Source organism: Glossina fuscipes, unplaced genomic scaffold, assembly GCF_014805625.2.
Source record: "Glossina fuscipes isolate IAEA_lab_2018 unplaced genomic scaffold, Yale_Gfus_2 0, whole genome shotgun sequence".
Classification (NCBI taxonomy): domain Eukaryota; kingdom Metazoa; phylum Arthropoda; class Insecta; order Diptera; family Glossinidae; genus Glossina; species Glossina fuscipes.
The window spans coordinates 12945740-12971792 of NW_023998414.1; the positions used below are offsets into that span (position 1 = coordinate 12945740).

The 26053-nt window shown below is 31.6% G+C and overlaps 3 protein-coding genes across 3 annotated transcripts in view; all 3 read right to left on the minus strand.

The window, feature by feature from the left end:
• The window catches only part of LOC119632263 (protein obstructor-E), a 14808-nt gene extending 9415 nt beyond the window's left edge, over positions 1-5393 (minus strand). The window contains exon 1 of the mRNA XM_038025089.1: positions 5046-5393. Coding sequence (XP_037881017.1) covers positions 5046-5100 — 55 coding nt within the window. The 5' untranslated portion in view covers positions 5101-5393. The remainder of the gene's footprint in view (positions 1-5045) is intronic.
• A 4829-nt stretch (positions 5394-10222) lies between these two features.
• LOC119632258 (protein obstructor-E) lies at positions 10223-20510 on the minus strand. The gene is made up of 4 exons (XM_038025074.1): positions 20243-20510; positions 11146-11340; positions 10786-10989; positions 10223-10711 (listed from the first exon to the last, which is right to left on the minus strand). Exons 1-4 carry the CDS (start codon positions 20295-20297, stop codon positions 10455-10457), a joined length of 711 nt encoding a protein of 236 aa, XP_037881002.1. The 5' UTR covers positions 20298-20510; the 3' UTR covers positions 10223-10454.
• Positions 20511-22625: 2115 nt separating this feature from the next.
• The window catches only part of LOC119644828 (dynein intermediate chain 3, axonemal), a 12901-nt gene continuing 9473 nt past the window's right edge, over positions 22626-26053 (minus strand). The window contains exons 6-10 of the mRNA XM_038044586.1: positions 25160-25350; positions 23986-25083; positions 23689-23858; positions 23436-23626; positions 22626-23271 (exon numbers count right to left, since the gene is read on the minus strand). Coding sequence (XP_037900514.1) covers positions 22626-23271; positions 23436-23626; positions 23689-23858; positions 23986-25083; positions 25160-25350 — 2296 coding nt within the window. The remainder of the gene's footprint in view (positions 23272-23435; positions 23627-23688; positions 23859-23985; positions 25084-25159; positions 25351-26053) is intronic.

Below are 26053 nucleotides of genomic sequence, written 5' to 3' on the forward strand. Positions count from 1 at the left end.
AAAAATCAGGTTGATTGCGAATTGGTTTCTTGTTGTTATTCATATTCAGTTATTTGAAAGGAAAATTTTATAAACATATATACATACATGTATACGTACCTTACTCTTGAATATGTTCGTGTAGTGAGTTCGCGAGGTTTTAGTTAAAGAAAACGAAAAATATTTAAATTTAGTAAATGATTTCGATTTTTTTTTACCATTCATTACACACAATCACATTGTTATATAATTAAAAAGTAACATTCATATCATACACATTATATGCAATGTACATATATACAATGCGCCTACAAGCATTTAAGTAATAAATCTCGATTGTATCTAAGTAGACGACTTTCATATGAATTTGTTGCTAATAAGAAACAATATAATTAGAAAACCTAATGAGATCCGAAAAAGCTTAAATCCCTGACCTACATAAATTGCCCAAAACTACTAAAATATTAATGAATATAAGGGATTTGAAGGATTTAAGGTAAATAATTTTTTAAAAAATATTTTCTGCTTATTATTTTTCTTTTTGGCTTTATGGCGATACTTGGGGCTGTGCAGTTTGGGTGGGAAATTTCACGCTTTCCTCTAAGTATTCTAAATAGGTTGTATTGCCTGATTTATATAAATCTCTGCAGGGAAATTGCAATCTAATGTCTTCTCCTCTAATCCACTCATATATGTCTTTCGGAAACACTTTTATATTAATTGCAAATGAAAATGTGTTTAGTTTGGGCCACATCAAGGCTATCATTGTGGATAGTCATGACTGGGACTGAGAGAAAAATGCAATGTTAAAAATTTATTTCATTTTTATTATTTTTCTAATTTATTTAGAACGAAGAGGAGGATCAACACTGCGCCACCAACACTATCGAGCCTTGTTTTATTTAAAAGGCACACTAGGCTAGTGAGTACAAAAGTCGCTAAAAATAATAAAATGCCCTTTGTAATGTCCATATATGCATATCTATAACACATTTCAAAATTTAAATACGATTTTGCAAAACGCAAAACGCCCCGCCCCCAACCGAACAAAATTTCTACAATTTTCATTTTGCTTACGCGTAGGGATATTCTTTTTTTTTTTTTTGGCTTCTCAATTGAACTTGTTGGGTTAAGTTGTTGCCAATCGCGATATGTCCAAAATCACGACAATTACGGAAATGTAGAATTTCTAAGATTCAAATTTACACTAGGAAAAGGAATGGGCGAAAGTGCATCGTGTAAATGAAAGACGCTTGGTGTTGCTGTTTTGTAATAAGCATATATTTGATAATCTCCCCGAATATTGGCGTTCTACTAACCTTCTTTCCATCCATCCGGGATGCGTTTCTTTTGATGCTTTTACAGTAGTATTATCTCTTAAGTAATTAATTACCATTCGTTAATTTTATTGACTTTTTTTTTTCTTTGTTTTTTTCTCAAATAGCTCCGTTAGGTCCGCCGTTTTCTAAAAGAGCGTGTAAATAGAGCTTGGCTCAGTGTATTATGATTTGTTTCAATTAAATGAACCCATAGCTAGCATAGAACGCTACTGACGATAACTAATACAGTAGCGATAAATAATGGTCTTGATATGCCAAAAATTATGATATCGTGAGTTTTCAGTGTAAAACAATTTGTCTTCATTTAGCTGGAAATATTTGCAATTCTAACCTTGAACGTCCTATCCTCCTACCTGTCCTACCTTAGTGGTTAGTGTTTCTATTCTTATGACGATATCCAAACAATAAATAACAATAAGGAGCAGTGGCTAGCGATGCTAAATATTTGAACTAATAAATGTATAATCAGTTTTTGTCAAAGCAGTGGCGAACGTCGAAAAAAGAAACGATTGAAGCAAAGTTACGCATCTGGTTGACATGACAAGATTATCCATTTTGTGGTAATAAAGTTTTGGTAATTCTGTTTCAGTAGCTTATGTCAAATATAGCTATCGGCCAGGATATTTTGTATTTGTGCGATGTTTGCCACTTTATGCATCGCCTAACAACCGCTGAACTCTGTTAAAACAGTGAAAACTTACTACAAAAATCCTGATTATGTAATAGGACAACAATTAACAAATTTCGTTCAAGAATGATATACGAGAAGAATAGAGAGAGAGAGAGAGAGAGAAAGAAAGAGAGAGAGAGCAAGCAAAGTAAGGAGCATTCAGGATATTATGAAAGTAAAAGCAGTCGAAGTCATTTAGTTATTACACGTAACATATCTATAATGTATAGCAAATTTTTTTTTGTATTTGCATGAACGATAAATGTGTTTGCCTTAGTTTCATTATTTCTTATATAAATAATTATAACGTTTGATAACATAGACAAGCCCATATACGAAACGACTAGTTTAAGAACTAGTTTGACTAAACTAGTTTTAAAGAATTGTTGTCTGCATATGTTGACCATCGCTTAAATACAATACAATAAGATATGTCATTGTATCATTCAACGTCGTGTTATATAATATTATTTAGATTTTATTAGATTTCTTTTGTACATACATATGTTCGCATGTATTCATGTATGTTTGCGTTTTGTCAAGGTGGTCAAGTCAATCTGGTCATCTACATGAAATTTTATTCAAATTTTGCATTTTTAATATACATTCTATCAATGTATTCGAATTATGACGACGAATGGTTCCATGACATTCTAAATACATTGACTTTATTATATAATAAGCATTTCTGAATGAACGTCGGATTGCTAGAGTTTGACTCGAAAAAAAAAAAAACAAAAAAATATGGCATTCAATGCCTTATCAAAATTTTATACCCAATTACTTAAAGATGATGTGTGTACAATGCTTTTACTATTCCCCTGATGAAGGAATTGAAATGAAATGAAATTTTCCATCGTTACGTTAACCATTTTCGGACTATGCAAAATTGCTTAAGAGCCGTGACTTGGCACACATTTCTCAATAAATTATTAGATTTGCATGTCTATGAGATTAAAAAATGGACGTGATCCACCTACAAATACCCTTGCTCCAGCTATGCATCTGAAATGACTTTGAAAATAACCCAAAGTGTTCAAAGGAAAGTTTAACTATTATTACTGTAAATGCCTGATGTCTGATGAGAAAATTTTTATAGCGCAAATAAGCGCTAATTTTGAGTCAAAACGTACAGGAAAATTATTGATAATCTAGAAAGTCTGGACAAGTTATGTTTTAAACAGTTATTTTATTTTGCCTCAACATCCAAGGTAAGATTCATGAGACACAAGATGGTCTTCTGCTTGCTTTATGCTATAACTTTGAAATACTTGTACATTCGTAAACGAATCGATTCAGAACGCACGTGTTGAGTAGTTCAATAAAATAGATTACGATATTTCAAAAAACAAAGTATTTTCATTCATTATCCTCGATGTCGCCAGTGCTGGTGCAGTGTCGGCTTAGTATTTGTTTTACAACGTAATTAAAATTTCTAAGAAAATTTATTCATTTTTTTTATTTAGACATGTAAAACAGACAGTTGAAAAAATCGAGCAAAAAAAAAAAAATCGTGTAAAAGATTGTATGTGATAGAAGAAGATACGAGATTCGCATAAAAAAAAAAAAAAAAAAAAAAAAAACAAATTAAGTACAAAAGTAACGCTTGATTATCCGGCAAGTAGTAATAGTTCGTTTCGATGACTAATATTGACGACTAACGTTTGCAATGGTCTCGATCGTATCCATTCGGCCATACGGCCACCTATAATGAAAAAGTTTGCCGCTGTTTTTATAATTTTTGTGAATTAATTCAAAATTCTTCTAAATTTTCGTATAGAAAATCGTTTGAAAAGCGACATTGGTGGTGGCGACATTTTAAAACTATTCAAGAATTGAAGGAAACAATTTATTTATCCGGTCAATTGCCGGTAGAGTTTGCTGTTAAAAAATATGAACTCTCTATAACTATTTATATGCACGTACATCGGACGGTAGATGTCGAACATGTACCTTAAAGTGGGTAAGCAATTTCGTCACTTGTTGAGAATGGAAGTAACATATGCAATATTCTTATTAATTATGCTTTTAGAAAATGCCTTTCATTGGTAGAAATAGTGTGAAGTAAATGCTTAATGTCCAATACTACAAAATTATTACAAAAACATATATGAACAGTGTAAGCATATACTTGAGCGAAAAGGGCGAATACCATAACATTATTATTATTTTTATTATTATTATTGGTTCTATTACCATTATTATATAATAATAATAATATTATTATTATTATTATTATTATAATTTTGTTGCTATTAATATTATTATTACTCTAATTATTACTACTATTATTACTTTCATCCTATTTATTATTATTTTTATTCTTATTATGTCCTGATTATTATTTATTTATTTATTATTATTATTATTGTTATTATTGTTTCTATTATCATTTTATTGTTGTTATTATTATTGTTATTATTATTATTATCATATCTATTATTATTATTATTACTACTGTTATTATTATTTATTTCTATTACTGTTATTATTATTATTATTATATAATAGTTTTACTATTACTATTACTATTATTCTTATCATCATTTTATTATTACTTCTATTATTATTTTATTATGTCCTGATTATTATTTATTTGTTTAGTATTATTTTTACTATTGTTATTATTATTATTATTACTTCTACTATTATTTTATTGTTATTATTATTATTATTATTTCTATTATTATTATTATTTTATTGTTATTATTATTATTATTACTTCTACTATTATTTTATTGTTATTATTATTATTATTTCTATTATTATCTTATTGTTATTATTATTATTATTATTAATATTATTATTATTATTTTTACTATTATTATTGCTATTATCATTATTATTATTACTTTTATTATTATCAATTTTAGTTTATTTTTACTTCGGTTGTGATTATTCTTTTATTATTATTTGATTATTATTATTCATTTATTTTTACTTATTATTATTACGATTATTATTATTATTATTATTATTATTGTTATTATTATTATAGGTTTTTTCTCATTTTTCATTTTTGCATATTAATGTAATATTCTATAGTTTATACTTACCATAGGTAATCATAAAAATCACAATTATAAATGTAGTGAACATTTTTTTATACATATCAAAAAACGATAAGCGGAAATAAATGAATAATCTTTTAGCAGTTAATGTTGCCGAAAATTTTTATAAAATTATTTAATTCACTTCCTTTGTTTGCGAGTAAATTTGCATACGCTGGCAGTCGACAATTAAGCAGGCAGTCCAGAGTTAATCGTTGTTTATTCCTATCGTTAATTTATTTCGAGATAATGAAAATTTTGACTACAACGCGAATTAAAAACACGTTTAAACAGTTATACGTTCCGTACTTGACTAAAATTTAATATTTGATTAAGGTTTGCAAAGAGAGCTTAACGTTTTTAACATTTATACATATATATATATAAGCATTAATAGAAACTTGCAGACTATATAGTAGACTATATTTTGTATTTTGTATTGAATCTAAATATTTAACAGTGCTAACCAACAAATAACACAAAAATATAAAAAAAAAATTTTAAATATTCATATCGCAGTACCCTACCCAAAAAAAAAAAAAAACTTTAAGTAACTTTTTGCCTGAGATTACAATGTAAAGCTTAGCTTACAACATGTTTGATTGAAAGTAAAAGCTATGCGCTCTCAGCTGCATGCTTGCGTGCATAAATTCACTTTCATGCGCTTAAGTTTAGCACTTTTAGTGCTATACGTTAACAGTGAAAGCTTAGCTAAGAAGCTGCGCATGCGTTTTTTTTTTTTTTTTTCATTTTTCATTTTTCTCTCTAGCGCTCATTCAAACCGCAACCTCAATATACACCGCGTACGTCTAGACAGGCGTTAATATGTTTGTCTGTCACATGCGGCAATAGGTCATATTAACTTGCTTGTTAAATGTAGTTTAGTTAAAAGCCATGTATACGTATTATTGCACAATCATTGGGTGTGCAGTGGTATGATTAAACTTCTTAATTTCATAATATTAGCTTTTATATATATATATGTGTGTGTGTGTGTGTATGTATTTGAAATTTGGAAAGAATGAATTTATATTTTATTTGTACTACACCCTCACTTCTGTTACGACATGACCCGAAATATCTGTCTAGGCAGGCATTCTTAAGCGATGATCGAGTTATTTAACACTTTCAAGTATAGTTTAAGTAAATTCAACTTTACTCGGGTCACACTAAAATATGTTTTAATTGTTTGCAAGTTGGTGAAAGAACAAAAATATATTAAAATTTTGTAACTTTAAGTTTGAGTTTATTTATTTAATCAAAGGGTTTGCGACATGCAGAAAGAAACTTCGCGTATCCTTATCCTATATAAAGTGCGTACATTCTTGATCAGTATCAAATTCTGAATTGATGTTTGCATGATTTTGTATAGTAAGCATTTTTACGATTCTAAAAACTTAATTTTATAACAAGATTGAAAGGCAATGGATCAAGTCGGTCCAGGTCTAGACTACCTACACTGGAACTGAGAATACTTTTGCTCTGAGGGAAATTGAATATTTTCCAGCCATTGAATATTTTCTAACCACGCTCCGTATATGAACCTCGAGCAGTTACATAAACGTAACGACACTCATCCCATATCAGGTTTTTTTTTTTTTTTTTCTTTATAGAAAAGTGGGCGTTATAAGAAATTTGCCCAGAGGCGATCAACATTTTCTCATTTGCTTGTTCTCTTATGTCCTTTTGTTGCGATGACAACATGCTTTTGGTTTGAGAGGATTAAAATGCGAACTAAACGTTCGCTAACGAACATCTATTGCTTATATATAACTATTTATTATGATAGTTGAACTGCAAATTATAAGCTTTATGTCGATGATTAGTTAGCGCACGTATTTGGCCCAAATAACAGAGTTTAAAGCGAAAACTTGTGCAATTTATTCAACCTTCACAACTGTTTGGATGTAAAAGCAGCCGCCTTAATACATGTCTTAAGTGAAAAAGTTTGACTGATACTAACGAAGAAACACGCCTGATAAAGACTGATAAATGCTTGCCTTAAGCTAAAGATATTATATTAGCTTTTGTCAATTTAACCGCTGGATAATGAATCGGGAGATTTATAAGTGTATGGTACCAGCGGAGAACGACAGCATTTGCATTTAATTCAAATTTGTTCGACCCATGGTAAGTTAACACGCACAGTATCTATAGTTTATGGAATGTTATATATTTTTTTGAATCCCCCTCCCCCCATCACCCCATCCAACAGTTACGATGTAACATTGTACTCTGACAGCAGCTGATAAATGTGCCCTTTTTAGACCCAACACTACCCTACGACTTTTCAAAATCGTTTGGCGAGGTCACTTGCAATCAAATACTTAAATAAAAATCCATATACTAGCGGAGAGTTGGATTTGCATATGTATACAATTAATTTTTATTAATTTTTATTAATTGTTTATTAGATGTTTTTCGATTTTTTTCCCAAACTCAGCTAATTTGTTTGTTTGTTATTTTAACGTGGCTCGCACACCGAAAGAACATATATAGGCCACTTCGTTTGCATTTTCATGATAATATAACAGACTTTTTACGAAATCAATTACATGCGACGCCTGCCCAATATATGGAAGCACCTATTCCAAATTTAGTAAATGTAATGTCCTTGCTAAGCATTTTATTATTCTTCATTTATTTTCGTCATAGAGTATTACAAATCAGATGTCGCTAGCATATAATGGCTTACTTTTCATGAGATCCCTTGTAATGCGGGTGATCTAAAAAGTGTTTGTTTCAAATGTGTCGCAGTTTTTTCTCGACATTCCAATTCAATTCCTATTCAATTCGTTTTTGGGCCAAAACATGTTTGTGTAACGAATTTCGCCGAAATACCTCAGATTCCGCGGAGGGACAGGCAGAGAAACGTTCTTGAATCGATTCAGGAAATGATGCCGATTTGATTCGCATCATAATAAATGCATCTGCTTAAAATCATCTAGGCGTGACTCTTATATCATGCGCTCTGTACCATGAATATATCAATGAAAAATGTTAGAATCTTTTAACTCTTCCATCTCGTGGTATTGTCTTTCGAACTGATCAAATCGCTTTTATTAATCCGCGATGAGTCAACGACTTTCAATAAATGTTGTTAAGAATTTCCATTCATCAAAAGTCGACAACATGACAACTAACATGAGTAGCCGGATAGATAGAAATCGCGGCTACCAAGTTTATATTCCCGGGTTCAAATATTACTTTTGTCGTAGTTACAATGATTGCTCAGCTGACAAAGGCGCAGTCTATTGGTCTTTTCTCACTTCTTTCCGATCATCATCGCATTACACGTATGGGGGACATTCCCTGAGTAAAAAAAAAAATAAGGCTTTGTACATACATACAATTTTAAGCATTTCAAGTAAAGCTTTCTGTGTATTAAGTATCCGGATTAATAATAATGAAAAAGAATTATTCAGCAAAACTAATTTTTTGGGTAGTAAGAGCAGTCATCGTCAGTGCTTTGCTTCTCTTAGTGATTTTTTTCATCATTACTTGGTGGTTTTATTAATAATTCACATTTTATCCAGACTATTGAACTCAGTTTCTTTTACGAGTCTTATGCGATTGTGACTTGAACGGTTCACCATTTTTCAATTTTCACGATTTTCATCCAGCAACGCTTAACCACCGCTAAAGGATGAGGATATACTTAGTTTGATTGGATAATGTTTGCAAAAACCTAAAAGATGCGTAGAGATCCTTCTCAAATATACATAGATTGAATCGATTTATTCACGTCTGTCCATCTAGGCGTGACAAAAATTAAAATGTTTACTTCAAATTTGATGGGAACGTTAAAAATGCATGCAAGCAAACCCTTATTAAAAATGGATCCGATTGGTTAAAGGATACAGGGTGTGGTAAAAGATTCGACCTCAATCGAATATGATTTTCTTACTTATTTCAAATGTAAAGAATTGAGTAAATAAAATGTTAAATGTGGTCCCTATTTACGCATAAAGTTACAGCTTTCTCGACCAAATGCCGTGATTTTGCGAAGTCCAGCAACATAAATTGCAATAGACGAATAAGCGCAAGTCATTGCTCGGATAGACACCTATTCTCATAGGATATGTATCCATCCAAAAGTATTAAAGTAAGCAATTTTACACTGACGACATGCCAAGAAAAGTCGCTAAAGTCGCTACATTTCAAAATATATATATATAGTTATTTTCTCTAAAAATCTTACTATTACTTGAGACTGTTGAACATGAAAAGCATCTAAATCCATTCTAAATTTGATTACTTGTTGGCCTTGCTTGACGTGTAAGCAATTCTGTATTAAAGAAAGAAAGCGTTTTACATGCATGACGTTACTTGAAGTATTGTTGAAATCATATATACATATATATATATATATATAAATATATATGTTTCACATATGTGTCACTAATTGCTGGCATAAAGAATTTAACCTTCAACAGATCAATGCCGTCGTCTAAGCGATAGTATATTTGTACACTTGCAGAGCGTAATGGTGCAATGGTGGTTGGTGTTGCTGTTGAAACTGATCGTTAATCGAGGTGGATCTCTCGGAGCGCATCGTTAAAAGGTAACGTAACGTACACTATTAAGGATGGTGATAGCATTCGCCATTCCATTAAGGATTAAAAGCATCTTATGATAGATTGAAAAGTCAATAATTTACAAGATAACTTTTAATTTTATGATAACTGTCGTCGCATACAAGCAAACGTACGTGGTAATGAAAAGTGAATGATTTCTAATCGCAATTACGCCTTATTTAATATTTATGCAATAGAATTAAACGAGAAGTATTATTAAATATGTAACGCGCAATGATTATATATTTAGCGGAGAAAAACAGTAAAACAGTATTTGAATCTTAAGTATAGAAAATCGATATCGATATAATAATAAAGTTGGGAATTTTATTGAATCATATATGAAAGTACGTCTTAAGTGTAGATTTTTATGTAAATTAAATTTTATATAATTATTAATTATAATAAATTTTTATATAATTATTAGAATTAATATTGGAAATCTTAAAGCATTTCTATTCAACACATAATCACATAATATTTACATGCAAATCATTTAATCGACTGAGACAATAGAATTCATTTCCCGTTCAAAGGCTTAAGGCACAAATTATAAATGAGTTAGAAGTGTCGTATTGGATTAACGATGATATATTTTAAGCATCGTTTCAACTTTTACATACTATAGGAATACTCCTAAATGACTATATTTTGGAAAAATATAAAGAAAAAAAAAAAAAAAAAAAAAAATTTAAAAAATTAAAAAAATAAAAAAAAAATAAAAAAAAACAAATTCAATTCAATTAAAATGAAACATTTTTTAAATGTGAACAACACACACTATGATTTACACAGCAGCCCCGTTGTCACACTCGACAATAAATGAAGAGTTTACTCTTTATTGTTTCTTATCGTCGGTATCCTTGTACCAATCTTCGCAGCCAGGCACATTTTCAGGAGCATCGCACATTTCGGTTTCTTCATTGAAGACTTCACCAAGCTGACAGCCCAAGTCACGTGGATCCTCGCCATTTAAACATGCGTAGAATTTTTGACAATCTGTGGGATGGGCGTATTTTGGATGTGTCACAACTTGACCGCGCGCATCAGTTTTCGGTTGATCTTTCGGGCATGAAAAACCACTCGCCGATTTTTCTATTGCAAAAAAATATATAATTAAAATAATTCTTCATGATCATGCGCATTATTCATTGCACATTGAAACTTACTCTCGACAATGCCGCAACCTTCACGCTTAGCTGTATCTGGCCATACGCAAGTGCCGCTATACTCATCGAAATGTAATCCCACGGTACATTTCATTTCGAGTGCATCGCCATCGATGCAATTGTAAAAGATATCGCATACGGCTGCATCTGGATGAGCATAGAAACCATTTTTGCGTGGACAAAATTTCGTTGATTTTGGAGGCTCTACAATTTATTCATTTCATATTAATCGTTACTTTCTTTTTCTCTAATTATTAAATAAATATCTCTTAGCTTGCGGAAATTGCAATTACGATGAAAAGAAGGAAATAATTTGCATAAACTTCCGTCTCTCTCGGTTAATCGTTTTCATCAACTTACGTAATTCGATACGATCACCGCAATCCACATTGAAAGGTTGTTCACACTTATTAATACGACGTATCAATGGATCAAATACTAATCCATCAGGGCATAGTTTCTCTTTAGCGACGCCGTCATCACATTCATAATATTTATCGCATTGAATATCGTCCTCAAATTGTCCATTCGGTTTCGGACATTTAAATTGAGCATCTATGAAAGAATTGAAAAGCAAAAGTTTCTCTCTTTCTCTTATCATTGATGAAATATTTAAAATACTATTAAGTGTATAGGGCTTTTGCTCCTTTTCCTGCACGCGGAAATTACAGTTTATTAAAATTGAAAGCGAAAAACCAAATTTTTTTTTTTTTATTTTTTTTTTTTACTATTCAACTTAGTCCAATATATCTGTATATGCATATAGAGATAGATATATGTTATACACAATATATTATGTGTATATACAAGGCCTTAGGGAAAATCATATTTTTTCAAATATATTTGTTTCGTTCATTCTATTGGTATCTATGCGTACACACATTTTACATTAGGAATTATCGCATATGCACGAATCTTTAATTAAGTAAATTGGCTACAAAAATTTAGACATAAATAGCAAGATGGCAGATGGCAGATGGCTTGTCCACACACGTTAGGGAAATATGTTTGGGTGTGCATTTGTCAGGACTCATCTGTGGGTGTCTTGTGAAAACGGAAAAAAAGATTGAGTATCGGTTTGAATGGTTATAATATATGCTTAAACAACACGAAGACGACTTGGACGCTGTATACGGGGACACGGCGTATGCAGTCAGTGGCCGTACCCGCTCATGTCTAACGCAATCAAAAGCAAAAACATTGACCAAGTTTACTTAAAAGAAATATAGCGAAGGATATGGATTTGTCCAAGTAACATGTCCCAAGAACATGTTCAGTATATACGAAATTATAATTTAGGCTTTGAAGAGCTGAAGAAGGTACGTTTAGTGCTGTGTTTACTTGCATTGGAGTAAATGTAGCAACATTATGTCATGGGTAGAATGAAAAAATTGCATGAATTAACTTTCGAAGTGAAAATCCATCTACCGTACTCTCCATATGTGGCCTCAATCGATTATTTCAAGGGAAATGTTAGAAAAGCATTCGATCGATTGTATTGCTATTAAAGGAGACTGACTCTATGATCTACGAATCAATCTGTATTTAAATTAAATTAAAAAATTTAAATAGAAAAATGTAAAAAAAAAAAAAAAAAAAAATATTTTTTTTAATTACGTCAAAGCACAATTTGTTCTTACATTGTTATCTATCGGAATCTATTAAATGCTTGGGAGATAGGTTTGCGCTTTGAGATGACTAATGCACGTGTCTATGATATGTATTGATGGACAACAGATGGTAAACATAGATTGACTTTATAAACATTAGTTGAACGTTTTTCGAATCCGATATTAAATTGCATTATAAATGGTTACCTCTCTGCAATTAACTTATGTAACGAAAACAAAGCCGAATTAATTTATGTCGAATTTTCTACTAACACACACTAACACTAAGATAATAAATTGGGAAATATTTTCATAAATATGGGCATAAGTATGCTCCTTTGTAAGCTGATCAAGGATCATTTTCATTTATGCATTGAAATAGTTCTCGTTGATGATTCAAATTTATCTGCCATGTATTGTAAGTTGTAACTATTTTATCTATTGCGAGTATCGTCATTGGTGAATTTAGTCCATTTTCCTTTCCGAATGTAATTCAATTTCGTTATTTCATATTTTATCATTTTATGTTACTATATATAAAAGCGTTTCAACAATAAACGAGAATCCAACAACAAACAGAGAGGCGTTAGGGTACCTTTTTGCGAATATATATATAGAGATGATTATGCTATCCCTGACGGTGTTATACTGAGGTGTCATAAACAGAGTTACAAAATCCCATCTTACAGTGTTGGGTATAAAAAAATCGCAATTTCTTGTGAAAATAATGACAATAAAGATAAAGTTTTACTTTAACAGATATTCTACACATCTACACATTACATGCAGTATGCATGTAAATTAATGATATACTAACGATTTTTGTACATTTTCCTAAGGTGCATGTATAGGTTTATATATGTATTAGGTTTTATGTTGGTACAAGAACATCTTTTTGCACGTGCTTTGGTGTTTTCCCCGTATGAACGGCAGAATAAGATATTTTGGATAAAATGCACGCAATATACTTTTGACCTTTAAGTCAACTTACATTTGTGACGTTTACGACTCAAGAAACTTTCCAGTATCGCTTGCTAAGTATTACATTCACTACTATAAAGTTGATGCTGCGAATCATGGTCACGGATGGAGATGATAACTAGGATAGATCAATGGCCTTTTAGATGCCAAAAAACACTAGAGGCCCATAACTTTGAAGAGTGAAAGTTTTTCAAGAAGAGTTTTAGACGAAAGTCGAAAAAATGAGAAGAGAAACGTTATGGCAATTGTGCGATTTAAAGCTAAAAAGCTTAAGTAGAAAAACTGATATCAAATTTGGTAGAAATATTTACTTGAGTCATTTTAAGGTTACATGCAATACATGTATAGATGATATTCATAATTAGTCAAAAGCTGTTGTGATTATTAAAGTGGCGGTTATTTAAAATTCATCTCACTGAGTCTAAATTTTAAGACAGACATCTGAAAGGCTAGTCGTAAGAACTTTATTTTTGGAATTTGAGAGCATCGTGAAGACATGATATGTGGGTATAAGGTTAACTCTTTTTTCGATTTGCACTTAACAATAAGTCGTAACCTGTCCGATCAAGTACATTATGTCAAATATTTTACATGTTATGCGTTATCTTCATGTTAATCCTTTTTCTTAAGGTATTCACATTTTCAATTTTGAGAAAATTCGAAAAAGTCGATTGTTTTTGTTAAAGAAATAGAAGAAAACATAAAAGGCAAACATTTGAGATATATTTCACAATCGAATTAAATATCTGATCGCTGTCTATATTAGTTGCTAATAATTGGATTATATATAAATATCACGAGCATACGCTAAATGATGTTTAATTACAATTAAAATACATTCGTGCTGTATGTAACGCCTTCGAGCGCTTAAAAAAAATATAAAAAATAAATGGATAAACATACGAATGAAATAAATTTCTTAACTGATATTAATTAAAAAAGATAGTTAACGGGCGGTAATGAATGCTTTTATGTATATGAAAGGAGTGGAATTGAATATTAATACAAAGAGAGAGAGAGAGAGAGAGAGAGAGAGAGAAAGAGAGTTGGTAATGGTATGTTTACACACCCATATGCATATGCATTAAATAAAAAAAAAAAAAAAAAAACCGCTATGTTATTTTACAATTGCATAACAACAACTATCACACAAGAAGCAAACAAATTTAAGAAAACAACAAAAGACTCAAACAACACACAACTTTTAACCGAACACGTAACCAGAAATCAATTTATAATAAAGACCACGATAGTGTACGTAAAACAAATAATATAATAAAATAAAAACAAAAACAACTATTTACGTTATTGTAAACAGACTCTCAACGTATATAATAATTGCTGGGATTTGGTGTGGCTGGAATTTGCCTACGTGTGCCTGCCTGCCTGCTAGCCTGCCTTTGTGTCTACGTAACTGCGTGTGTGTGTGTGTGTGTGTGTGTGTGTGTTGTGTGCATATATTTTCGATTGCTTTGCCAAGTAAGTGCACTATGGCTATGGAAATGTTATTACGGAATGTGTGTTAGTATGCATAACCGGTTCGAAATGTTATCGCTTTTTAATGCGAAATGTTATCTTTTGAACTACGATATTTAAATGTTTGCCGACACAAATACACATATTTATTTATAAATGTAAATGTATGGATTTCCAAGTAAATAACCTTTAAAGTGAATGGCTTTTTACTGCTTAACAACACGTACGAAAAAAGGGAATAATTTTAATATTAATTTAAGATAAATATTTTCTATATATATATATATACATATTATGTGCGGACGATGAGACCTTTGTGCAATCTTTAAAAAATTATTATGTTCGTCTTTATGTTTTTAATTTTTTTTTTTTTTTTTTTTTGTTTTTTTTTTAGCATTTCTTTTTTACTCCTACATAATGGTACATATGGTCAACGCAGATTGACATACATGCCTACATACATATATAAATATATATATATTTAGTTCGAATGTCATGTTTATCTCTAGCTTTATTATGTTAAACGAGGCCAATGCCAATTTATATGATAATTATCATTTCGCTGTTTTCCGATAAGATTTTCTCGTTATACAAGTTATTTCTTATGGTGATTTTCTTGCTTGATATGGAAGAGATGAACTTTATGGTAGTAGACTGGTTTTAATTTACAAAATATGCACATTTCTTTTAAAACTAGGATAAAAGCAATCAGATAACAAAATCACTAAAACTTTTCGTAATTCATTTAATTAATTCCCAGCCTTTGCATCACCTCTCACCTCAAGTTACATTACAATACATCACAGTAAGATTTTTCCTAATCTCTGTCAAGTTCAAAGCATTCCAGTTCAATATAGTTTAGTATAGTATAGTAAAGAAATAATGTCTTCAAAAAAAAAAAAAAAAAAAAAAAGTTTTATAGCCAAGCAAGATCTTTCACTATCGAACACCTTACACTCCTCTTGCCAAGGATTAACAAGAATTATACTTTGTTGGCTATTTTGATGAGGAGACTTAGAGGAAGGAACGAAATCAGCCAATCAGCCAACCAGCCAACGTGATCGAAATTTGTCGGAAAATGTATTTAACGACAATAAATAAATCAATTTTTATTTCTTGTGATAGCGATTATACGGTAGAGGCTTGAAAAAATATCTCCATTTGGTACAAACTTTCGACATACATTCAAAACGTCAAACTGCTAGTTTCGATCGATTTGCATCGATAACTACGAACGACGGCAAGTGATCTAAGCAATTTTCAATAGCGTACTCGCCTCCGAGTCAAAATGTGTCAACAGATCAAATTGCATCAAAGTATTTCAATGTCTGACTTCTGGAATGAATACATGAATTATAAAAACGGCGGGCGTTAGATAGATGGACGGACAGACAGGCTTAAATCGATTCAGAAAATGAATTTGAATCGATCGGTTTAATGAAAACTGCATGAAGCTTGATGTCTTAAGCACTTCATTGTGTTGCGTACGTCTTTACAAACCTAACATACCATTACCACAAGTGGTGTAAAGTGTATATCTATAATTCAAATCAGGAATTCCCAATGCGGAGCATCATCTTGCCTTAATGAACAGTATGGCAAGGAATTGTTTGTGAAGTTCTCGTATGATTGACAAAAAATAGAACGGCAGCCTTCTTTACCACTACGATCTACTAGCACGTGATCCTACCTTCGTTCACGTTAAACTATTGCCGTCAAAATTTGAATGTCCTTAATCAATATTGTGGATCATTTCCATTCAATACGGCTCGTATTTAGTTCTAAGTAGATAAGTTTTAGATAAACATTAGGCCAGATGTAGATGCTTATCCCTACAAATTTCCTGATTTCCTTTGGAGATAATTGTTTTAAAGAACCTTAAACATCTTCCCATCCGGAGAATCTCTAATGCCCTATCATTATTACAAAGCAAAAGCAAAGCAAAAACCAATTTTCTAAACGAAAGGTCATAACAAAATAGGCGCGGAAACCGGCTCTTTCCGTTTTAGGAATAAAGACAAACAAAACCTTCTTCGAGAATTTCGGTCTAGGTATGCATGTTATTAAGTGTTTCAATTGGTAGCAACGGTTATAAATTATAGTAAGTTTTTTTTTTTTTTTTTTCTTTATAAATCCTGGCACGCCAGGCAAAATTTTCAACGAATTTTCCCATAAATTTCCCTCAACCTAATCGTAATCTTCTTTTACATTTATCTTCTAAAAAATAATTTTTTTATGCTTTACACCTTTCGTGATTTGTGAGGATGTCTTCAACGTCCAGAAAGAATTGAGATGGAGCCAGCTTTTATTACAAAATCTTGTCTGTCCGTCTCGTTGTTCTTGTATTAAGCCGTAACAGATCGTAATGTCTTGGCTTAAGACGGAATGCTATTGAAAGTGGTTGGGATCGGACTACTATTTCGATTATTCTCCATGTAAGGACTTATTTTGAAAAGTCGTTTTATGAATAATTGCTGGTTGGGTTAGGGTATTCAAAATTTATTTATTTTGCAAATTCAGTTTGGAATATATTTCTGGGATCAATTTACTCTACAGAATATGTAACATGTGAAGTATATCTAAAATACACAGGATATATATAGTATATATATATTTAATTAATTTTTACTTCGTTTTTAAGATTTACTTTGCTTCTTTGCATGATTTCTTCCGATCGATCTACACAAGACATCCGAAACGAATTAACCTAAGGTGTCTTATTTATTTTGCAGAAATAACTTCCTTTCAGTTCAGATCGCTCTCGAAACACGCCACTTATTACACAAAACATTCGTCAGTTGATCGCTGGCCGTCATTGATATAAAATGTAATGTTTTTGAACTATAAAAATAGTACAATGTAGAGTACAATTTTTTACTATATAGTGAAGTTAAGCCGTTAGCCTTAAATGCTAATGCTTTCTCTAACTATTACTAATAGTAATAGTGATAGTAATAATGATAGTAAAGCCAAAATCCAAAACTGATTTCAATCTTCATTTTTTTTTTTTTTTTTTTTTTACAGCATAGTGAACCTGTTAGGTTTGCTAAATGTGTGTATGGGCATGTAAAATATGCACCGAAAGTAGTATGAAGTAATATGTAAATGTGAATATTGAAATTGATTTGAGTGTAACTGCCACTCTGTCTCTTTTTCTTGTTTATCGCTTCATTGAAATCCTGATGAAGATTTTTAAGCTTTCGTTCACAAAAACAAATTTGGATCTTAGTATATTTCTGAGATTAATATCGAGAATCATCGAAAGTGGTCTATGCGTCTGTCAACACCCAACGAAAAAATATTAATTTTCTCCTTTTTTTTTTTGTCCCTCTAAATTATAGACTTTTTAATTTGGAGTTTTAATCTGGACCTTAGTGCTTTTTACCATAAAATTTCTGCAACAAATTCGAAAAACATTGAAAATTGAATTAATCGTTCACAAACACTTCAATTATGGGTCTTAGTTAAGATAATCATGTTCAGGGATTAAATTTATGATTTGCAATATACTTGTGTGCGTGCGAGATACGATCGATTTATCGAATTAAAAGTCTTTGATTCTATCTGCTCATATTAGTGCTGGATGCAATCAGATTCAATGAACAGACTTATCATGTGCTTATTATAATTTCAAATGTTCCTCACCTTACGTATGTATATTAGGAATAAACTGACAAAATTTGTACCTAAACTTTTTATGATTTCACAATGTCAAGTCAGATGATATCGCATATTATATGTCACGTAAAAGGTAAAACGCCTATGCAAGGTATACATTTAAATAATACCGTGGATCATATGAAAATCACTTGAAATTTGATCGCATTAATTAGTGTCAATATATTAAGCATAAAATTTTTAAGCCCTTTTTCTCATCACTTATGCGAAGAAGATACATTTAAAAAAATAAACCGGTCTCATGGGCAAATTAATGCTTAGATATGCACACACACACACACTCGCGCATTTGCAATATAGATTTGCGTATTCGGGCACTATGACCGGTCAGTAGTCATTAAAGAAAACAATGTGTTTCCTTATCATAAATCTCGTATTAGATTTGATAATCCAGATTAATAGTGACAATAAAAGTCTTCAGCTAAAAATGTCCTTGCAAAGGAAAATATATCTTGTGACTTAGGATGGACGTCGTTCTAAAAGAAAGTTTGCGAAAATTACAAAGAAAAAAATGGTCTATGACTTGTGACGTGGCTTAGACTGCGGTCGTGAATCTTTCATAATTTATTTGGACTATATATACGGTTTCTGAAAGAGTGCAAACAACATTTTATGCGTAAAAATTACAAAGATCAGAAAATGAGGATCACGTCTATGCTAGAAATTATTGGTTGAATAACATACAATTATGGATAGTATTAGTGTAGGCAAAATGCTTCTTCTATGCAAAAGAATTGGAGAGAGACAGAGACCGAGACTCAGTAATTACTTAATATACGGAAATGCGATCTTCATGAAATGCCATTTTCGAGAATTCCATGAAAAATTTTAAAACCGAACGATTGTCTTATATTGACTTAAAAAATCATAACAAAGGCAAATATTGACTTTTCTTTCTTCGATTTATTAATGAGATAATGAACTTACGGATATATCAAAACAGATAATAAAATTAACTATGTTTTCACGAGAAAATTTATACCTTAACTCGGGGTTGAAAAAATCGACAAGTTAAAGGAATGAAAGTGAGTTTAGTAATTTGCGCGACTCCTTACAATTGCACGATGTAACAATTTTAAAATCTTTACGGATAAGAATTGCGAGAACATAACAGAAAAAAAAATTTGTTAAAAAGGAAAAAAAAAAAAATATCGAACAAATCCAAATATCTTACATTGTTTGAATTTAAGCTGACTTAAGGACAAACAATGAAAACATTTTTTTGTGCATATTTTTTTTATTTATTTGTTTATTTTTTTTTATATAAAATCTAAAATTTTTATACTCGATCTTCTCTTACTCTTTTTAATAAAAAAAGAAAGAAAAAAAAAATAAATAAATAAAAGATGAGAAATCTGATTAAATGATCAAAGATCATACATATATGGATCGGCTATTCTGTTTACATATTTAATATTTATTTATATAATTTGCAAATTCAACCAATGCAAACACGCATTCATTTAACAATTCGCAAACCAAGATAGTCAAGATATTAAAAAGTAAAGTTAATCTTCTATTTCACTTTTCAATAAATATCCTGCAATAAAGTAATAAATATTTATAAATAATTATTAAAAAAAATAAAAAAATATTTTTTTTTTATATTTTTTTTTTTTTTTTTTTTTTTTTTCATACAATTATTAAAGAGCAAAAAGGAAAATATATATACATATATATATATACATATATATATTATTTCAAACACTCACTGGCAGAGGCAAAGAATGCAGCGACAAAAATGGTGTACACAGTGAACTGACTCATTATGATATGCGATTATTTCGTACACTGTTCAAGTTACAAAAAAAAAAAAAAAACAATAAAAATAATCCTTAAAAAAATGCACTTAATTTGCTGAGCAAAGAGTGTAGCGTTCAAAAAGAAAAAAAAAAGATAATGATAAGAAAAAGATATTTAAAAAAAAAAAGAGCTGATGTATTGCACACGTCAACGTACGACTTAACTGAGCAATAGTTAAAGTTAAACTATCATCAAAACGCATGCGGCTCTTACTTTTCAAGACTTGAACAATTCGAGTCGTCTGACACGCATGCGCATAAATAAAACTACAGCCATACCGGATTATTAATTGTTGTCGTTGCTGTTGCTTTTGTGATTGGTAACTAGTTAAGGTCTTGCTTTTATTTGTTGCTTTTTTTTTTTTTTTTGGTCGGTTGCCCAAGAAGACGAAAGCTTACTAAACCTGTCATTCCGCTTGTAACATATTGTTGTTAATAGAATTATAAAATAAAAATTCTAATTCTGTTTTAATCACGAATCTCTCTATTCCATTAATTTAAGTATAGGGAATAATGTCAAGCGATAGCAAAAATTGGGACATTCATTCATTCATTTATTAATATTGGGTTGGCAAGAAAAATTTCTCAATATTCTTCTCTCTCTCTCTCTCTCTCTCTCTCTCTCTCTCTCTCTCTCTCTCACTCTCTCTCTCTCTCTCTCGATTGTATTTTATTTATATTAGAGGACAATGAACGAGAAGAAAAGGCCACATTAAAATTAACCGAATACTCTTTCATGCGGATATGGTGGAATGAGATGTTGAGTGTCTAGCGTACGCCCTAAAACCATTTTATGTTTGTCTATTTAATTTTCTTTTTTCGCTTTTTGCTTTTTTTCAATACAGAAAATACAGAAATTTGTTAAAAAGTCAACTGCATTAGCTTTATGCAAATCATGCCCATATATATATGTTTATGTATATACAGCCGATAATAACATCAACCTCGCATATATAACGCATAAATCGCCACTGCCGGGTTAATAAGGAAAAAAGTACTTATGGAAGTCACGTTTACGGTATGTTTTTAAGTACAACGTTTTTTTTTTTCTAATTTTTCTTTTTCTAATAATAGAGAAAGCCATTTGAATCCGCAATGGACTGAATTTTCGATATTCAACATTTTAGTTGAAAAATATTTGTTAGTTAAATTTAAAATAATAACTCAAGCTTGAATATAAAGAAAATGATATTTCTAAGCATCGACATACGAATTCTTGACATAAAATTGAGCTTAAAGCATTTGATTACATTCAATGAAAAATTGAAGAAATTTCATCCATTTATCTTCTTAGCAGGTATAATCGAAAATACTTCCCAAAACTTTTTCAATTAAATTTTCATAAATAATCAACTTACGCTGCAAAAGCAGACGTGACGTATGAGTAATTGGGATATATAAAAAAAATAAATAAATAAATAAAAAATGAAAATTTGTCCTTTTGTTTTAAGGCATCTTCTCATTAGATTTGCTTTCGTTCAAAATTTCGAACTTTTTCTGCGCACTCAACTTCTTCGAAATACAAAATACACAGCATCGGGTGTCGGCAATTTTCTTATTAACAAAACCGATGATTCAGAATTTACATTAGTCACTAAACATGATCTTGTCCTCGTCACGTTACTTATTGCTCAGGCTTTAGCGAATGGATACAAACACTTCAAACACTTCTCTAGTCAATATGGGAAACGCACACAGACGCAATACTCCTTCCCTTCTTATATCGATTTAGGTGTCGGCAAGAACGATCAAAAATACAATTTTTTTTTTTTAAAAAGGCTTTCGTTGTTGACTTTGTTAGGATAACAGTAACGATCAAAATCAAATTTTAATAAAAAAATTAACAAAAAATTTCCGGAAGTCCTTTGTTCCATGATCGATTAATAGATTTTGGAAAGTTAAAAAGTCAAAAGGAAATCAGTAGAGGAGCAAAGAAGAATCGGGCAGCCCGTAGGAAAAAGACCGCATAGAGTAAAAATAAGAAGAGCTCCAAAGCAATGTACAATGCCTGAAATGGTAAATTTTCAACAAAACACGACCCTTTTTAAATGGAGCTGTCAGGCTGTTTTATAAGCATTTTTTTTTTTTTTTTTTTTTTTTTAGAATTTTAAAATAAACCATTTGTATGCAGATCTTGACTATCGTTTAGCATTGCTTCAAAATTTTATGATACGAAATGATATGAAAATTAATGAAAAAGAGATGACAACAGTAAAAGTTTCTATATTCACATAACAATTAATATATTATTGTTAATCAAGAGCTTAAGAAAAAAAAAAAAAAGAAGAAACAATTATTCGCCTTTATCAATTATATTTTCTGTCTCTTCCGCTTGTTTTACAACCGGTGGCACGTCATCGGTTGACACTCGTGAAGTTATGTCGACAGTTTGCAGAAGCTCTGCATTATATCCGAAACCCCAATTACATTCATTCAATGTACCATGAATGTCACGCATCGTATTATACCAATATACGCGTTCGGTATTGCCACCTAACGATTTGTCTAAATTCATGCGACGCATACCGCCGCGTTCCAAAAATTCGGCATAGTCGATATGATCGAAATCTTCGAAAAGTTCGAATCTTTCATTCGCTTCGGCTTGAATTTCTGCGAACGAATCGGCCGTTTTCATAATTTTCGCCACAGACGATTGTATCATATCGTTTCGCTGTAAATCGGGTATTTCTTCGGGATGAATGCGAAGTCGTACGTTAGCTACTTCGCTAGCAACATTACTCAGAACTTCAATTAGTGCCGCCTTTTTGGCCGCTTCATAGGCTAAACGTCGTTTCTCTAATTGCGTCTCCTCTTTTAATTGTTGTTCGTTGACTCGCTTACGTGTCATTAAAATACTCATCAAACGATTCAGATTAAGTTCATACCATTGATGCTTCATGCGTTCGGTATAGGATAAATTTTGCGCGGGCATTTTTTCGCTATAAAAAAAGATATGCTTTTTTTTAAATTTTAAAATTTCATAGGTTCTCTAATACCTTACATCCCAATAAAGTTCAACGCCCGATCATATCATATTATCATATAAAAGATGCAAGACATTAGAAAACCATAACTATATTTGCATTTTACATATCGTACATACTTTTGACCGGACTGATCTTTTTTTGTAGTAATCATAGTCTCTTTCTCGATACGTTCCATTTCCCTATGTGCTTCAAGTTCTGCTTGTCGTTTACTTTCAATGAACTCTTTATTCTTTTCATAAAATTTCAGCTCCCAGGCTTGTATCGCCTTTTTGCGAGACTCCTCCTTTGTAATATAATCTTTAAAATCCTATATCGCGATAATTTCAATTCATTATAAACTGTCTGTTTAAGCAATCACGTATATAGTACCGAAAGAGTGCTTGGTTGATATAAGACCTTCGGTAATTTGACCATACGCAAGCTGCTATTATAATCGCCAATGCCTAATAGCTTCTCGGGCTCCAGTGGACGATGTTCGCAAATGTTGGTAACAATGCCACCACCAAGCACATCATTAAGGCAAGCATCATCATCCCGTGCTAACGTTTTAAAAAAGATGCAGATAAGAAAGCTATTTTTTTACCTTTGCGACAAAACTTGCGCGTATAGAAAACGCCTTAAAAATGTGTCCATATAGCAGGTGTGATCAGAAGTGAGACAACTTACATAATATACTCCAAGCTTCCAGACCACCGTCGATTCGTGTTAGAAAGAGAACGGAAGCACAAGATTCACTCCAAGCCACTGCGGTCAATTCGTGTTTGCGTTTTCGCCAAAAAATTGGAGAGTAATTGTAACTCTCCTTCCAAACCGCAAAAACAGTTCGCCCAATTGAAACAAATATAAACGGATAGAAAGGATTTTTCTTCATTGCCACAATTGGTCCGTCGTGGACCCGGGCAAAGTGTATTGACGTATTAAGTACTTCTCGACCTTCGGCTTCAGCATACAAGCCTTGCCAATTAAGACGTTCTATGTGTCCGTAAAGAGAAGACATCACTAACGATTGATGCATATCCGGCGGATCTATGGCCTGAAGTTCCGTACGATAATTGTAAGGATTCTTACGCGCTTTGCTTGAATCCGCTACAATACATTTAAAAACAGATGTATCTGCTATGATTGCTGTAACCGGCTCGGCAAAAACTATAGTAAATATGGGTACCAATAGTTTGCCTTTATAAGCTGATTCACTTTGTGCGAGGGCTTTCGGCAAATCTCTGCGTGCAGCCGTGTTTGATGCTTTTCTTCCGCTTTGAGCGTCAAGATTCCAAAACGATATTGTACCATCTGTAGAACATGTCATGAAATATCGATATCTGACTTTTGGATCTGGATCCATATACACTTTGCCAAACGAATTGACAAAAACGCGCTTCCCTAACCAATAGATGCCGGTTATAGCGCCTTTCTGTGAAGTTTCCAATTTCGAAATAGTCGCCGGAGAAACAATCATATCCTCGTCCACTTGTATTGTCCACTTAAGAAAATCTCCAATTATAACACGATATTTCGTTTGAGCCGATGTTAAAGTTTCCTGATAATCTAATTTCTCGGCACGATTTTGCAGATCCCAAACAACAAGTTGACCATTACTGGCCCCACCAAACAGTAAGTTTGTGTCAGTTGGGCAAAATGATAGACATGTTATTTCCAGCGGCGACTCAAATTCCAATTTATAATTTAGATTATCATTAAAACTCCACATTAATATGGGATTTGGTTCCAAAACAGCTTGCTGCACATAATCTACTTTCCTGTGAACTAACTCGAAAAAACATAACGCATTCTAAAATATTAATTATGAAACTCATATATATTTATTATATCGTTTCAGTACCCGATTCAATGGTCGCCGGCGTGCTAAATGTATATGATGTGACAATGAGGCCCGCAAGAGCTGGATACCAATCGAATCCACAGACATATCGACGATTACTTTTTGAAATGTTGGCAAAGCACAATGTCTCCTCCAGATAAGGCGTAGTGTAATGCATAATACATGATTCGGTTAAAAGTGGGTAATCGTTACTGTAAATATAAAAAATTGCATAAATTGTTTATGACTTTTTCATTAAGATTTTCATAAGCCAATTGAGTCGCTTTGCGCCGTAAGAGATCGTGGCAAACGATAAACTTGAACTTAATGATTTGGAAGACTCTCAAAATATATCTTAAATATTTAATATTCACACAATATGACATACCCTTTTCTTTCTTTAGTAAAGAATAATAGTCGCCTTCACGACTTTTGAAAATAGACTTTATAGAGAGAATCAAAACGATTCGCAAAAGCCAATCAATTTCTTTGAGAATGAAGTCGTTTGCGAAATTGTGAGTTTTTCTCGAAACGTCTTAAGGTAAAGAATACCATCGTACAAAATCGCTCTCTGATCGCTCAATTATCGAGATATTTTGATGAAACTTGCTAAGCCGACATGTTCTGGTCCAAGGAGGAACTAACTAAGCTGCGATTGCGCTTTATCTCTTCCTCTCTGCTGCTTAATTGTAAGGCTTAGCAGATGATTTTATTAGAATTATAGTTTCTTCAGAACTAAAATTGAGAGAGTGGCTTGGTCTCATCTTCCAAGATATCTCTTTCTGGATTGAGGGTCATGAGAGTAAGTTGGTAAGCGGCTTAATAAGTCTGTTTTACTAATTTAATTTTAGTTTCTTGTTCAATAGTTTTTATTTAATCACCTCTTTCAAATTTAAAGGATTCGAAATTTATTTA

Bases quoted from the DNA above. Each gene is read 5' to 3' on its own strand.
- LOC119632258 (XM_038025074.1), bottom strand. From the start codon at position 20,297: ATGAGTCAGTTCACTGTGTACACCATTTTTGTCGCTGCATTCTTTGCC. The intron at 11,341-20,242 runs GTGAGTGTTTGA...ATTCTTTCATAG, and splicing joins TGCATTCTTTGCCTCTGCCA to ATGCTCAATTTAAATGTCCG. The intron at 10,990-11,145 runs GTAAGTTGATGA...AATAAATTGTAG, and splicing joins CGGTGATCGTATCGAATTAC to AGCCTCCAAAATCAACGAAA.